Source organism: Budorcas taxicolor, chromosome 2, assembly GCF_023091745.1.
Source record: "Budorcas taxicolor isolate Tak-1 chromosome 2, Takin1.1, whole genome shotgun sequence".
Taxonomy (NCBI): domain Eukaryota; kingdom Metazoa; phylum Chordata; class Mammalia; order Artiodactyla; family Bovidae; genus Budorcas; species Budorcas taxicolor.
The window spans coordinates 79003628-79021825 of NC_068911.1; the positions used below are offsets into that span (position 1 = coordinate 79003628).

The 18198-nt window shown below is 33.9% G+C and overlaps 1 protein-coding gene across 1 annotated transcript in view; it reads right to left on the minus strand.

Annotated features, from left to right (window-relative positions):
* SLC4A10 (solute carrier family 4 member 10) overlaps window positions 1-18198 on the minus strand; it is a 236428-nt gene that overhangs the window by 124287 nt on the left and 93943 nt on the right. The window contains exons 6-8 of the mRNA XM_052663982.1: window positions 14283-14471; window positions 4945-5036; window positions 3894-3983 (exon numbers count right to left, since the gene is read on the minus strand). Coding sequence (XP_052519942.1) covers window positions 3894-3983; window positions 4945-5036; window positions 14283-14471 — 371 coding nt within the window. The remainder of the gene's footprint in view (window positions 1-3893; window positions 3984-4944; window positions 5037-14282; window positions 14472-18198) is intronic.

Consider the following 18198-nt stretch of genomic DNA (forward strand, 5'->3'; position numbering starts at 1 on the left):
AAAACCACTAGACCATTCAGGGATGACCTAAATCAAATCCTTTATGATTACACAGTGGAAGTGACAAATACATTCAAGGAATTATATCTGATAGACAACAGAGCCTGAATAACTATGGACAGAGGTTCGTGACATTGTATAGGAGGTAGTGATCAAGGCCATCCACCAGAAAAAGAAATGCAAAAAGGCAAAATGCTTGTCTGAGGAGGCCTTAGAAATAGCTGAGAAAGGAAGAGAAGAGAAAGGCAAAGGAGAAAAGGAAAGATATACCCATTTGAATGCAGAGTTCCAAAGAATAGCAAGGAGAGATAAGAAAGCCTTCCTCAGTGATCAATGTAAAGAAATAGAGGAAAACAATAAAATGGGAAAGACTGGAGATCTCGTCAAGAAAATTAGAGATACCAAGGGAACATTTCATGCGAAGATGGGTTCAATAAAGGACGGAAATGGTATGGACCTAACAGAAGCAGAAGATATTAAGAAGAGGTGGCAAGAATACACAGAAGAACTATACAAAAAAAGATTTTCATGACCCAGATAACCATGATGATGTGATCACTCACCTTGAGCCAGATATCCTGGAATGAGAAGTCAAGTGGGCCTTAGGAAGCATCACTATGAACAAAGCTAGTGGAGGTGATGGAATTCCAGTTGAACTATTTCAAATCCTGAAAATTGATGCTGTGAAAGTGCTTCACTCAATATGCCAGCAAATTCAAAAAACTCAGCAGTGGTCACAGGACTGGAAAAGGTCAGTTTTCATTCCAATCCCAAAGAAAGGCAATGCCAAAGAATGCTCAAACTACTGCACAATTGCACTCATCTCACACGCTAGCAAAGTAATACTTAAAATTCTCCAAGCCAGGCTTCAACAGTACATGAACTGTGAACTTCTAGATGTTCAGTCTGGGTTTAGAAAAGGCAGAGGAACCAGAGATCAAATTGCCAACATCTATTGGATCATCAAAAAAGCGAGAGAGTGCCATAAAAACATCTACTTCTGCTTTGTTGACTATGCCAAAGCCTTTGACTGTGTGGATCACAGCAAACTGTGGATAATTCTTTAAGAGATGGGAATACCAGAACACCTTACCTGCTTCCTGAGAAATCTGTATGCAGGTCAAGAAGCAACAGTTAGAACTGGACATGGAACAACAGACTGGTTCCAAATTGGGAAAGAAGTATGTCAAGGTTGTATATTGTCACCCTGTTTATTTAACTTATATGCAGAGTATATCATGTGAAATGTCGGGCTGGATGAGGCATAAGCTGAAACCAAGATTGCGGGAAAAATATCAATAACCTCAGATAAGCAGATGAACACACCGTTATGGCAGAATGCGAAGAACTAAAGAGCCTTGATGAAAGTCAAAGTGGAGAGTGAAAAAGTTGGCTTAAAACTCAACATTCAGAAAACTAAGATCATGGCATCTGGTCTCATCCCTTCATGACAAATAGGTGGGGAAACAATGGAAACAGTGAGAGACTCTATTTTTAGGGGCTCCAAAATCACTGCAGATGGTGACTGCAGTCCATGAAATTAAAAGATATTTGTTCCTTGGAAGAAAAGCTATGACCAACCTAGACAGCATATTAAAAAGCAGAAACATTACTTTGCCAACAAAGGTCCATGTAGTCAAAGCTATGGTTTTTCCAGTAGTCATGTATAGATGTGAGAGTTGGACCATAAAGAAAGCTGAGCACTGAAGAATTGATGCTTTTGAACTGTGGTGCTGCAGAAGGCTCTTGAGAGTCCCTTGGACTGCAAGGAGATCCAACCAGTCCATCCTAAAGGAAATCAGTCTTGAATATTCATTGGAAGGACTGATGCTGAAGTTGAAGCTCCAATACTTTGGCCACCTGATGCAAAGAGCTGACTCCTTGGAAAAGACCCTGATGCTGGGAAAGACTGAAGGCAGGAGGAGAAGGGGATGACAAGAGGATGAGATGGTAGGATGGCATCACCGACTCAAGGGAGATGAGTTTGAGCAAGATTTTGGAGCTGGTGATGGACAGGGAAAGTTGTTGTGCTGCAGTCCATGGAGTTGAAAAGAGACACAACTGAGCAACTGAAATGAACTGATCAACATTTGGGAAATAATAAAATAGTCATATAGTCATATATATATAGTCAAATAATAAAATAGTCTCTATGTCAGTTTAAAAACACAACATATCTGCTTTTTAAAAGCATTATAGGAATCAAAAAAAAAAAGAAACTGACAGTTCAGATTATATTCAAAAACACTCCTAAATGAGTAAGTTTGATGGGCCTAACCACTGGAAGGGTTAAAAGATACATGGTTTGCATGTAGATAGAACATAGGATCAAGTAACATGAAATGAAAAAAGACTTTTTTTCACCTTCATATTTCAAAATTCTACCGGGGTTTGGAATCTACATATTAAACTTAAAATACTTAAGGTAATATGTAAACTAACTGATTCACTTTGATAAATTTACTACCAATCTGAAATCCCTAGGTTAAAAATCCTTAATTCATATATCTGCAAAATCTGGCACTAAAGTCTCTTTCCATAATGATGTACCACTTTTGTTCTTGCCAAATCCTACTTCTCTACCTTTCCACAATATAAGGTAAGAAGTATCTTTCCACAATATAAGGTAAGAAGTATTACTTTGGTGGAAAAAAAAAAAATACAGAGCCTAAGGTTTAAATTGTCTTGAACCTCACAGGATTCATTGTACACATACATCCAAGACACTGTTCAAGACACTAAAGATCCAGTAGAGACTAAATCATATTAAATTTTGCTCTAGTGTTTACTTTTGGCACTACTGTTTCCACTAATATCAACAACAACACAGCAATAATAGTAGCAGCCACATTTTATTGAACACCCAAAGGGTTGGCAGAGAATTAGATGGTTAGATAGTATCACTGACTCAAACTCCAGGAGATAGTAGAGGACAGAGGAGCCTGGTGGGCTACAGTCCATGGGGGTCGCAAAGAGTTAGACAGTACTCAGGGACTGAGCAACAGGAACACTATAAACCTAGCACTCTGACAGTCTCTCTCTATTTTCTCATTTAATCTTCACAAAAAATTATAAACAGGTGTTATTCTTATTTTACAAGTGACAAAGGTGAAGTTCAGAGATCTTCTCCAATATCAGGTATCTTGTAAATTGTAGAGTTAAGATCCCACACTTGTTCTCAAAAAACATGTTCTTTTCAATGTGCCATGCTATGGGCAAGACACCAAGAAATACAGATGGTTGGCACTGCAGAGAGAGCTCTAGAAATTTAACTTTCCCATTAAAAACTGGAGTGGTCCAGTGATATGAAATGTAATAAGAAAGTAAAGGATTAAAGAAAAGAAAATCTATTTTTCACTCTTTTATAGTTCAAATTGTTCTAGGGAACCTGAAGATAAGACTACTGTCTCCCATTGGCTATATTCATTTTCTTTCAAATGTGTTGAAGCATTTTTGAAGGCTGCAAAAATAGGTCAGACAACTAAAAGCAAAATGATATAGAGATATAAAATTCAGTGTCAATGGGTTATATCCCTTAAGAAAAGGTAAAAGGTAATTTATTTGAAAATATGTGACTTATTATCACTGTTTTTGAGAATGTTCACTGTGCCCTTGTTATACTGTTAATGCTTGCACAAATAAGTAAGCAACTTTTTATGTCATTGCTTTTAAGATATTATTTCAAATGAAGAACATCAAGAAATTAAATGTATGGCAATTTGCGACAATTTTATTCCAACTCGCAGATGAATGAAGATGTAATGCTTTAAAAAAGATATTTTTTGGAGCAGAAATGGAATACACTTGAACTGGCTTAATATTGAATCACATGCCTCCATACAGTGAGATGAGCTTCGCGCCACTGTCGAAACAGAGCCCAAGGATGCCCTCACCTCTCTGTCTTGCTGGTGTGGAGGTCCTTTCTCATGTCTTTGTTTCATCCCACATGGGCTAGTATGCCCCTTTTGTTGGCCTCCCAGCCCCTGCACGCATAAGTAACAGACTTAAGCTGGTACACCATGCTCCCACAGGGACTCTGCCAGGCACCAGAGGGCGAGCATGCATGTGACTAGATCCAGACAATCTGGGCCTTGGCAGAGGGGTTCTGAAACAGCAACAAGGGGCTGGTCGCTATTACTCTTTTCAGAAGCTTGATGCAGGCAACCTCCTATCCACTGCTCCCATTCCCATCTCCTCCCACTGTTAGAAACATTGCCAGTGCTAAGGACTTTCTGGGGAAAAAAAAAAATTACTCTGAGGTACCGCTGTTTCAGCCACTTCAATAAAGCAAACTGTTGACTCCCCCTGGTCAATATTAAAATTCTTCCATGATTGTTTAGTTTGCCACAGCCGACAATAGCACATATAGGATATCAGGAATTTCCTGAGCAAAATCACATTATTTTCACAGAATACATTCAAATAAATGATTTTTCATTTGAATTGTCTCCAATTAGATGGATCCCTCAAGAGAGTCAGTCTTTATTATGTTTTTATTCAAAATTCTGCCAGTCTTAATATGTTCTAGTGTTTCTTAACAGTAATGCCTTTCTGTTAACCACAACAATGAAGCTTTAAGTTATACAATTTACTTTTCCACAAATAGAGGGGGAAATGATTTTGAAAAATGAAACCAGTGAAAGTTTTAAACAGTAAACTTCTGTTAAATTCCCTATGAAGTTCAGTTATCCTTTTTACTGGAAGAGATGCATCATACCAAGTGGCTGAAACCTGAAGACTATGTGTAAAATCTACACATTTGATTTTACGAATAGGCAAAACATTACATGTGAACTTAAACGCTAACATTATAACAATATCAAGCTTTGGCTAAGAAACAAAACATATATGCATGCAAAAAATTGTGTCAACACCTCTTAAAATGGGTGGTAATATCTAGTAATAACTTAACAGATTACTTAAATGAGAGGGAGAAAACCTTACCTTGCTAAAGTCAACTGTGCTGTTTTCCCTGCTCACATCATTTTTATTCTCAACACAGGCTGGTGCAGACTGAGGAGAAACAACCTGGCCTGCTAAAGAGATTGTTATTACAAAATACAAACAATTACTTACATAATTCTAGGCATACTGCATGCAATATGAATTAAACTAAACTAACATAGGCTTTTTAAATGAATTTATGAGGTAAGCATGAAGGGTCAATATAAATAGATATCAAGAAATACAAATATTCTTATTTATCAGTTACAGATAGAAATGGGAGAATTCAGTCAAGGAAATGAAAATTCATTCTCAGATTAAAACTAAACAGTTACTCTGTAAGAAGAAAGAACAACTACAAAAATGATTTTAATCTAATTACAGTCTTGAAACATCAGTGATTTTTAAATTTTATCTAAAACTAATGATATATATAATCTCTTATGATCTAAACTCAGACTGAATAATTTTATAGGTAATTTTTTAAAAGAGCAAATATTTATCTGAAAAGTACATAGCATATTTACAGTTTTCTACTGCATCTGAAAAACAAACCAAAGAGAGAAAGTTCTTTGACAACAGCTTTTGGAAACTTCTATATGAGAGATTCAGTTAGAAATACCTTCACCTCATATATTACAAATACTGTGTATATATTATGCTTCTCACTATTCAATTGTGTAAATATATTGATATTAGTCTGCAAAAGATCAATAAATTTGAATTGTATTTGTTTTCCATTAATACTGACTAGCAACTTAATTACTTTGTAGTCTTTTTCCCATTAAAAGAAAGATTATGATATTAGTTAAGCGGACAGTACACCTAAGAATGTGACAATGGTTAATGAAGGATAATTACATTTCATTATTCACTAAAGATGAAACATTCATTTCAGTCACATTATCTGAAATCTGTTCATATTTAGGAATTCAGTTATAAAAATAAATGTTTGCTTAATCTCACATGTATCTCTCTTTTCCCTAACCTCTCCCTACCCTCACTTGTTACTTTTACTGTGATATGAGTAATAACAACCCAGCTTTGAAGCCTTGATCATATTTTATGACCATTACTCAGTTACTCCAAAATACTGGTCTTATTCTCCACTGCCTTAGATGGTAATATTCTCATTTCTCTCTGCCTAATTCTTCTCTCTACCTCCCTAAATCCCAACTTTATTCAAAGTTTACTTTTAGACTCATCTCTAATCACTGCAGTCTGCACTTAACTGAAGTTCTCTAAACTGCTAGTGCACATACAAACAATACTTCTTTAAATTCTCTCTTGAAATCCACTTACTCATTGATACCTAGAAATTACCAAGTGTGATGTAAAACACTAATAATTTACTTTCAAATATTACTATCATTTTGCTTTTTGAACATTAAGCCTCTCAGGCAGGGGTCATTTTTTAATAGGTACAATTTTTATGGTTTAAAATTATTATCTTGCCAGAGAGTAATGGGCTTAAGGTTCTTCTATAAATATTTCACTGATTTCATTAAACAAAGTAAAGCAACACATTTGATGAAGATTTTTTAAATGAGTTTAAGAGAAAATTCACCTTAAATCATGTATACCAATTCTGATTACAGCAAATTCCAAAAATTATATTTTAGAGAGGTGACAGACTTAAGCTTCATCAGTTATTTTCATTCTCCCATTTCTAACTGCAGTGTGCAGCTATGACTGTGAACTGTTCATTAGCAGACATTTCATTTATCATTCTCAAAATAATAACTATACTTAAAAAAAAACCTTTTACATAATGCATTTGTGCTACTAACAGATGTCTTCAATCACCAGTTTCACATCATTTCTCCATATGAGTTAGAACATTAGATATATTTAAACCTAAATTTACTGAATGTTCCATAAAACTGAATGGTGAAATTCAAGGCATGGATAAATTAAATAAACATATATCTGCTTTCTTATAATAATTTATTTCATGTGATAGAAAACCACATGGAAGAACAATTATTTTATTCAATGAACAGACACAAAAATAGTCAACCTAATAAAAAATCATCAACTTTAAAGAGATTTCATGGGATAGAAAATATGCTGCAACTTAAAATTTGAAGAAATTGCACAGCCTATGTTTTCACATATATACTCAAAAAGCAGACTATTTCATAAATTACCTTTAACTCATGAGATATGTTTAAAACTGGCACTTGTATTTCCTCTTATATATATTAATGTATTTTGAGATTTACTGTCCTATGCTATTCTTATTCTAAAAATTTTTATAAAATATTACCTCATAAAGTTGAATCTCAGGAAGGGATTTGAAAAATGTTTTCTATAACTGTTTTTGTGACATGGATAATAACCAGTAGAGAGTATTTAACTAGCAGGAGACATATTAGATGATAATTTTCCTACTAGTTCCAGATTCTAAGTATGTGCATAGAATGCATATGCCAATGCAGGGGACAAAAGCAAAAAAACTATAAGTGTGTGACATATGAATACAACTCAAAAGTTTGATATCACTCATATGTCAGAGATAATAGTTAAATATTAGCAAATATTAGTCAACACATTTAATCTCATCAAAGTTTAAAGAGTACTCCAATTCTTATTTCTAATGTGTATGTTAATTTGTTAAAATGAAACAACACATATTACATGTATATACTCTAAGGCAGTATCTGAAAGTAACAGGATACAGAAAAATGCACAGGTATAATATTATTATTGAAAAATTAAACACAAGGTTTGGTTTGGGTTATTTTGAAAAAATTGAAGCCTTTAAATAAAGCTTAAAATTTTATTTGTTGTATCTACCTACCACCTGTCTAAAATGTGCACATGAACTACAGTCTATTTAACTACTGAAAATTTTATAAATTAAATCATTTTTATAATTCTGTTATCAACTATCTTTCTGTCTAAACACTGATTTCTTTAGTTTATTCCAGTTATCACTGCCTTTCAGAAGAAGGTGATGGCTTAGACTTCAAAATGACTCTCATTAACTCAAATATATAAGAAGAGTCAGTAATTTTAGCTTTTGAAAGAGCATCCCTTATTTTCTCATTCATATCTAAAGCAATACTAGTTCACAGAATACAATTTTCAGGTACAGGATTTTATACTCAGCCAGAAGTGAATATGTTTCCTAAAAGGATAACAAAGAACTTGCTAGGATTTTCCCCACTCCAGGATGAAAGAGTATAGAGTTAGGATTTAGCATTCACATATACATGTAGCTACTGCTGCTGCTGCTAAGCCACTTCAGTCGTGGCCGACTCTGTGCGACTCCACAGACGGGCAGCCCACCAGGCTCCCCTGTCCTTGGGATTCTCTAGGCAAGAATACTGGAGTGGGTTGCCATCTCCTTCTCCAATGCATGCATGCATGCATGCTAAGTCGCTTCAGTCATGTCTGACTCTGTGCAACCCTATGGACAGCAGCCCACCAGGCTCCCCTGTCCACAGGATTCTCCAGGCAAGAATATAGGAGTGGGTTGCTATTTCCTTCTCCCATACACATGTAGAAGTTCTATGAATGCTATTTTTATTTTAATTTTTCCAATCAATATGCCACAATGTTTTTGAACATACATGTTTTTGCCTGTTTCTTTGTATTACCTTTACTTGGACCGTTGATCACTGTCCATATTAATATATTCTATAAGTAAATGTCATTGAAATATTTAATCAGTTTATTATTATAATATCTAAATAACTTTTAGAGATTAAGATGATTATCCAAAAAAAGACATTTATTAACTTAAAACTTTATTATATTTAGGGTAAATTATTCAGAAACTGATTAATTAGCTAAAAATTAGCTGAGACATGTTTATGATTGGGTTTCCCTGGTGATTCAGATGGTAAATAATGTGCCTGCCATGCAGGAGGCCTGGGTTCAATCCCTAGGTCAGAAAGATCCCTTGGAGAAGGGAATGGCTACCATTCATGATTATTTAAATGTAAACACTTAAGAAACCAGTACTTTTATTTTTCCAACCTTTCAAATTCAAAGAGTTCATCATCTTAAATCCAAAATTCCAGTATTTGTTATACATCTATATCAAAGTATATATTAGTATATTAGTATTCACATCAACAACTGCTTGAATTAATTTTCCTTTGAGTCATGAATTCATTTTTTTCCTCTGGACCTCCACATAGGGATTATATATAAGTTAAATAAAAAGTTATTATATGCCATGTACTTTTTCAAGGCAAATCATAAAAGATATGGGCAAGCACAGGAGGAAACTGAGAGCAATTCAAGCAACCTCTAACTAGAAAATAGAAGCTCTGCTTGTTACACAAAAATTTTTCACCAAGTCTGTTGTGAGACTAGCAGAATCATTTCCCTCACCATAAAGTTGTGGGGGAGGAACATGAGATTATCTCAAAAGAATTAGTTTTTTGTTTTTTTTTTTTTTTTACTTTAAGTAGTGTCAGCATCATTAAAGCCTCTCAATACTGAAACACAACCATAAAAAAGTTCTCAAAAAGATTATTAAAATTACATTAATTCATTTAAGTCCTTACTTATAGTTTTCTTCCTCTTTAAATAAATTATGTATATAAAACAGCAGCTTTTAAATTTCTATTTGGCCAAATTCAAATCAATAGGAGAAAAATATATCACTGAAGTAAACCAGTATTTTCTATTGCTTAATCCACTGAAAATCACATGTAATAGAAGGAAACTGGGATGAAGACATGGAGGTACAATGCTGTTAACCTACAGACCGAGCTGGTTTACACTACCTCAGAAACCTTCAACGCATTTAGAGTACCCAAAGGGTAGGAGATGAGGGAGGTACAGAGATGAGATGAGCCTGTTAGAGACAGACACAAGACAGAGCAAAATAAAGAAATGTAAAAATGAATGACAAAGTTACATACATGTGTAACAATACATTTATCCATGGGAATAGAAAACATGAAGAAAGAAAGGCTAAATATTTAGAAAATGTTGATTAGGTGAGCTATACTTCAAAAACATGAAAATATGCACATAAAAACTTGGAGAAAAATTAGTATGTCTGAAAATAATTATGTAACATAAGAAATAAATTTAAACACATCATCCTAGAAATATTTTTGCTGTTAAGACATATTCTTGAGTTTCCAAAACTAAGTAGCGACAGTACAGTTTCTCAACAGACCAAACGAGTTGTGTCAACATCATCTTGATTTTTTTTTGAGAAATGGAAAATACTTTTATTATAATGTTTAATTGTATCATCTACATGAGTTTTTAAATGTCTTCTCTCAAGTAATTCTAAGGATTATTATTCTAGCTTTTTTTTCCATCAAGGTAAAACATTATAAACAGATACTTTTTAAACTCTTGATATCTCTTACGAGATAATGGTATTTAAAAAATAAGAAAGCACATAAATATGTAAACACATAAAACATTATATATCTGGAAAAAGTACAGCTTTTGTAAAAGATGCAATTATAAAGACATAATACTAATTTTAAAAGCCATAAAAAGAATCATTCACAATACAGACGTGTACATCACTTTAAGGGGTGAAATCTGTGCCGGCCTAAAGAGTCAAGTCATTTCATCCTTCCAAATCTAAATGTTCTCCAGAAACCTACAGTTTTGAAAGTAAGTCAGAGACCTTCTGCTCTGCAATTCCTTTTAAGATCCTAAATAAAAGGTACAACTGGAAAGTGTTCAGAACAGGAGAGAGAAAAGATAAGTGAAGGAAAAGAAATAAGAGTTAGAATTATTAGTAAAGGAAACAGTGGAATGAAGACACCCTACACTTAAGGAAATTAAGTCTAAGTTATTTTTTTAATGTAAAAGTTACCACACGGGTAATAATATTTTAGAATAGATTTGTAATCCAGAGTCTCAAAAATACAATTGAATGTATGATCTAAGTGATTACTACAAATACTGATATATCTTGCTTTCTAAATCATTAAATACAAAAGCCTTTGTTTTATTTTGGAAAGTCCTTCCAGTTTCAGGAAATTATTCAAATATTATTTATATAAAGTACTTTATTCTTGAGTACTTTCCACAATATTCTTTTGAGTTCTAGTGTTAAAGAAGATATGAGTTTTCTATTATCTTTTTGTTTTTGTTTTGCCAGATAGAACTGTCACTTTTTATTGAAACATCAGAATCAGACATTTAATTCTCACAGTTTTGATGCTTAATGAAAAGTGAAAGTTAAACACAGCATGGTGGCATTAAAAATGCATGGTGAATCCATAACATCCTGTGTCTTAGCCCTTAGGAGAATGTGCAGTACACCAGGAAAAAAATTATACGAAAATGTTAAGCTAGCATACTTGGAGATAAGATTGATAAATGATCACAAGTTACTAAAAAATGTATGAACAAAATACAGCAGATGGGGAGAAAAGCAACAAAATCACTACCTTGTAAGTCTAATCTACAACTTGGGGAAGAATCCCACTTGATCTTCAGGTTGAAAATGTCTAAACGTTTAACCCTTGGGACTACTACCAAGGTAGCATGTTCAAGGAACGGGTCAACCAAGGAAGCAGAAACTTTATTCGATATGACTCTTTTACAGAGTTCCCTATACAAGCATCAGTTTGTTGGTGAGGGAGTATCAACTGTTTCACTTCTATAAAGGTATTATATAATATTTTATATATTATATAATACTTTAAACAAGAGGGGGCTTGTTTCCATCCCTGTTGTTGACAAGGAAAAGGTTTGATGTTTTCAAGTTTCTAGGAAATCCTCACTCTATTTAACTCCTATAGTTTTAATTTTTAAAAGTTTCTTTTTGCATAAAATAGCAAAGAGATTTTTTAAAATAATGAGAATATCATTTTTACCATTTTGGATGTACTGAAACCCTTTTATATCTCTCTGTAGTATACTGCACAAAAAAATGTAATCTCTATTACATATTTTGAAGCAGAATGTCAAATCTATATTTATAGTTATGAATTTTGATTTGCTTATTTAGAGTTAATCAGTTTTTAGAGTTCATAAGTGAATTGAGAACCTTAGTAATAAAGGTCTTTCACCCTCTTTTTCACTTTCACTTTTCACCCTCTTTCACTTCTGGATAGGAGATTTATTTCTAAATTGGTGATTTCTATTCACATTTTCAGAATTCTTAACACACATAATTATGCAAAGTGTGTGAGGAAGCAAAACAGAGTCACAGTGAGGTGTTATAAGCCTAGGCTTAGAAAACCACTCCTGACAGTGTACTTTATGACAATACTTAATTGGGTGTATGAATTTTATTAGAAATGTTTCCAAGTTTTTATTACCCTAATATATGCCTCAAAAAGATCTTATGTGTCCAGATAAAGACTGATTATACAGATGGTGACAGAACCACTTCAGAACTATTCATATTCTAGTTTTGAGAAAAACTAAGCAATTGTGTCAATAAGACAAAAAGCAGGCTCTCAGAAAAACTTTGTATCTATATGTGGATTTTTTTATTTAAAGCTATAATTCTATCACCTCTTCTTATGTTTAATGAAGGTTTAAAGCTGTAACAGATAATGTGTCTAGGTCTATATGATATTACAATAAATAATTCATCCAGTGAATTCAGTGCCCTTTCCCTCCAAAAGTATAATGTAATAAAACCAATTTATAGTAAATGTTATCCCCAGTGAAAACCTGAGATACAAATTATGGCTAGCTCACAAAGTCCTTACATCTTTGAATAAACACATGTTATTCTTACAGATATATATTTTGTTGTCTGATTTCCAGTAAAGGTAATGAAAAAAAGGCAGAAGTTAACTTTTATAAAATTTGCTTGCATTCAAAGAGATTTACATCATGATAATATTTTAATAAGGCCTTTAGAATCATCTAGATATAAGTCAATAGTCAAAATTAGCAAATATCTCAATCTGTTTTTTGTTTCTTAATCTGTTTTCTTAAAAAATATCAAATAAATGCTAGTATTGTGAGCATAATAAAAGCACTATATTTATAATAAGTTTCAGAATATAAAAACTTCATTTTGTCATTTTCATATATAACATATTTTAAAACAAATTGTGATTTAGAATATAAATATATTTTAAATATATGATGCAATTCAAAGCAAGCTACAAATACTCATACAATATGGTATATTCTACAAAGCACTCATAACACTTTTATTGAACTTAATATATGCACAGCTATAGAGTTTTCAATATAACAATGATTTACATTCAGTCATTAAAGGCTCTTTAAAAAAGTCAAATGAGTATTTCAAAAATTATCTTGCCATTTAGAACTGGTTCTGTGTTCTGAAACAATAGTACATCTAACCACCTTTATTGATTTATTAAAGTATTTCTTCTATCTGTCTGTATTTGATTTGGTAATATGGAAATTACCAAAGTACCTATATAAAGTAGAATCTGGAAAAACCTCATTTTCATGCATTTGTATTTAAGGCATCTTTGAAGCTTTTGAAAACAAGAAAGAAATTACATAAAGTCTATGCTGTCAATATACATGCTTCAGTCCATTTGTGGAAATCAGTCTCTCTAGTAAAACATCTGAAATTATTTTTCACTAATTTGTATTTTTTAAAACTGGGAACTTTTCTAGCTAGTAGAAGTATAATCAACTCATATCATCTGCGTGATAACTTCATTTTCCTTCACAGGACTGATGGAAAGGATGAGTGAGAGATCTCTAAGCAACTTCTTTAGTGTAAAAGATGAAGGGTCAAATGGATACCAGGAGGGAACAAAATACACAGAAAGGATAAATAGTCAGAAACACTGTTTTGGCTTCATGATTGCTAAGAAGTCAGTCATGAATGAGTACTAGATAACAATGGTGGGCACTATGTATGTTGGTGTGCCAAGATGGTAAGTGTGGTGGCTGGACACTAATGAAACAGTACTGCAAAAAGCAATGAGCCTGTGAGCTAGAAATCAGGCTTAATATATGTAGAGACACAAGCAAGGTACTAGCTGCTCTTTTCAATTGTGATCTCAAAAGGGATTCGTTGACCATGAACAACATGAAGCCAATATTTTTCTCTCACCATCACTAAATGTTGATGATTATTCTTGTTAACTAAAAGACATTAAGTCAAAGCACTGTTAAGCTATGAGATATTCATTAAGCTATGACACAAAGACTACGATCTTATTTGGGATGCAACTGACAGTTTATGTTTGCTACACTGGAGTCTATAACTTCCTATTAGAAAAAAGTTTCCCTTGCATTCTTTCATGAGCCTTACAGGAAACTTAAATTCTTTGTCAAAATTTCTACTATTTGAATTTCAATAGATCATTTTCAAGTAAAGATATATTTTAAAGGACTTTGATATTTCAGATAACTATAATAAACAATGAGTACAATAAAGAAACATTTACCATTTTTATCCATGGAATTTGGTTCTGATTGTTTCTTGCCAATATCAGCAAAGGAACGAACAATGGGAATCCGATTGGTGAGCTTCTTCTGATTCTGGTGGTGATGCTGTTTCATCAGAGCCTCGTGGACCCTGTGGCGTACATCCTCATTGAGCTGACCGGAGCTCACTTGTTGATCAAGGACCATATCTGTAGAGTGAAGGCAGAAAGAAGATATAAGCACAGCTTTCCTGTGAAGTGACATTAGTGAACCACTGAGTCCAAATATGCATACCCTAGGTAATCTTAGAAACAGAAGTTTGTCTTTGTAGAAGTGTTACACAAGAAAGACATGGGAATTTTTTCATTATAAATCAAACGTTTTAAAACATGTACCATATGGAGTTTTATTTTTCAAATATGAACAGCTGTATTGAGAACAAAATGTTTTATTGTCTCCTTTATTTACACTGATGAGAGGGAATAGTAGTAGGGGTAATATAAATACAAATAGATGTCTAAAATTGGAAAATAGCCTCATACTTATATTTTAATATGATCTTCCTCTCCTTTTCCAGTAGAGAATAACTTCCATGTTTTTTCTTTAAATGAACAAAAGTCCACCTGTAAAAGTCTGATGCAAGGTGGCTTAGGCAACTATCTGTGTGTGTGTGCTAGTCATGTCTGACTCTTTGCAACCCCATGGACTATTGACAGCCAGCCTCCTCTGTCCATGGGATTTTCCAGGTGAGAATACTGGAGACGGTTGCCATTTCCTCCTCCAGGGGATCTTCCTGACTCAGGGATCGAACCCTGATTGGCAGGTGGATTCTTTACCACTGAGTCACCTGAGAAGTCAAGTAAACAACTCTTTCACATTAATATAAAATCAATCCTCTCAACTCTTCCTTGATACTGTGTTTATATTTAAGAAAAAAAACATTCTATATCCATAAAATAAAGAATAAAAGATGAGATTTTCAGAAGGCTACAGTTAGGCAGATTGATATTTATCATATCTAAGTGTCAGAAATACCTATAAAATAAGTAGATGAGTAAAGGCATTTTTAGGTTTCTTGGTAATACAAAGTTCACCTCACTAAACATCAGTGTACTTAATCTGCCTATGACCAAATATTAACTGTTTGATTTTCTTATATAAAGCAGATTACAATGAATTGCCTTCTACTGCCCCATTGATTATACTGAAGATTTGAAAACTAGCAGAATCCTCCTTCCAAACAATGTCTTCCTTCCATGTGAAAAGCAAATGACTGGGGAAATAGACTTGGGTCCTGTCTCACGTTCCAGCTGTGTGGCCTTGTGATGTTGAATAATTGCAGTGTCCTTATTTCTAAGACAGAGATAATAGCTATCTCATACCAGCACTGTTGCCAAGGCATAAGGCATGATTGGAATATGGAGGTCATCAGTAATTTCCAGGTACAAGATTTTCTTTGCAATTTCCTTTAAGTAGGTTATGGGTTTGTGGTTTAAATTTTTGGATAGTTTTAATTCATTTATCTATATTTTACAATAGTATATCAAGCAGAGGCAAAGCTGGATTTATCAGTAACAGAAAATCCAAATCAAACTATCTAAAAGAATAAATTTCATTGGCTCACATAGCAGAAAAATCAAAGTTAAGTTGGATTCATTTCATTTTTTCGGTGATTCTATCAGATTCCCCCTCCTCATGGTGAGGAGGGGTGAGGTTCAGCCTCAGGCTGTTTTCCTCATTGTCATAAGGTGGCTGGCAGCAGTAACTAAGAAATACACATATTCTTTCATATCAGAATTTGTTTGCTTGTTTGTGACTTTCTCTTAAAAGAGAATTCCTTTTCCCCCTTCCTAGTGACAACTCTAAGCTCGACTGACATAGTCCTGTCTATCTTTGCTGAGCCAATCACTAAGAAGATGGGATCCCCACTTGCTTTAGGCTAATCAACAACTTCCCATTACTCTGGAGTCATTTCCCTAATTCAGAGGTAAGGTGAGGTGAGGTGAGGTGAAGTCGCTCAGTCGTGTCTGACTCTTTGCGACCCCGTGGACTGTAACCTACTAGGCTTCTCTGTCATGGGATTCTCCAGGCAAGAATACTGGAGTGGATTGCCATTTCCTTCTCCAGGGGATCTTCCCGACCCAGGGATCGAACCCGGGTCTCCCGCATTGAAGGCAGATGCTTTAACCTCTGAGCCACCAGGGAAGCCCAATGTACTGGGTCAGATAATAAATATTTTAGCCTTTGCAAGCCATACAATCTCTGTCACAACTATTCAACTCCATTTACATAGTATGAAAGTAGCAACAGACAACATGTACAAATTACCATAACTGTGCTTCAATAAAACATTTTTATGGACACTAAATTTGGATTTCACAAATTTTTCACATTTCAAAATATTGATTTTCTTTTTATTGCTTTTAATAATATCAACTGTAATATTCTTTGTTAGCACACATGCCTAACAAGATCAGGCAGTGGCCATATTTGCACAGACAGCATAATTTGCCAGCCTTTGCTCTATCACTTGGCTGTTTACAGTGGAAAGAGGTAGAATGCATGTCTGGGAATAAGCCATAAAATCCTCTATAATTACCTTCAAAGCCTCTTCTGAAAATGTAGGATAATATATTTAAACTTATATCTCAATTTTTTGGAGACTAGTAGTTATAATACACTTGGATTAATTTGAAATAAAGGAAATGGTAAATTGTCAACATATATGACTTCACACTGCAAGCCTGCCAAGAGTGAAAAACATATATAAAACATGTATCATTGTTGTTGTTTTAGTCGCCAAGTCATGTCCAACTCTTGCAACGCCATGGATTGTAACCTGCCAGGATCCTCTGTCCATTTTCCAGGCAAGAATAGTGGAGTGGGTTGACGTTTCCTTCTCCAGGTAATCTTCTCCAAATATGCATTATATACTTCATAATAGGAGTTGTAAAGTAGGTTATTCAGATACCATCACACAGCAGTTTTATCTATAAGTCATGATATGTATCCCATGTTTAATATTCTAATCAGAATAAAAATTAATCATATAATAAAACATGTACATGCTTATAATTTTTCATTCTTACCAAAGCACAGCTTTCCAGGCTTGAGCACCATGAAAAACAATAAGTCACTGGCTTAAAAGTTTTTCAGAAATAAGGCCTTTATATAAAACAGTTGTATAAGAGAAAATAAATAGTAAAAAAAAAAAAAAGAAAAACACCTCATCTGCTCATTAGTCACACAGAAATAAATACACAGTAAACTCCTCGGAAGTAACTGCATCTAGAAATGCCTTAATGAACTATAAAAGTTAATCTACTTGCTTAAAAATATAACTCATACTAAAGGTGGAATTTAAGTACTAAAGGGAGTGTGATTCACTAATCACTTACATTGTTCTCGTCACCACTATAATATACATTAGTATTAACCTTGAAGAATAGGAAAGGATAATGGATCATAATGGCTTTCAGCCCAGAGTCAAGACCGACCATCTCCACAGGCTCTGATGCCTAAATAACACAGTCTAGCCTGCCAGAGTACAATGCCAGGATCTGATGGTAACAGAAGGAGCAGGAAGAAAAAGGATAAATCGGTCAATCTTCTAGCACTAAACGGGCTCCAGAAAAACAGCATTTGTGTAAAAAGGCCTCAGGAAGTGAAAAAATACTTCTCGTCCTAATAAGGCAATAATGTCACCATGATTAGTCCATTTTGACTATTGAATGAAAGCCTCTAGAGACCATGAGATTCTACAGACTCTATATAAATCTCTGCCTCTTTAAAGATGATCATATAATTGTTTTGTCTTAATAATCTGTTGTCTTAACTTAAAAGATCCTGGAGGAGAAGTGGAGGATAGAGGCTTCTAAATTGTATAGTTCGGTTGACAGTACCAACAGCAGTATGTGTAATAAAAATGGAAACTAC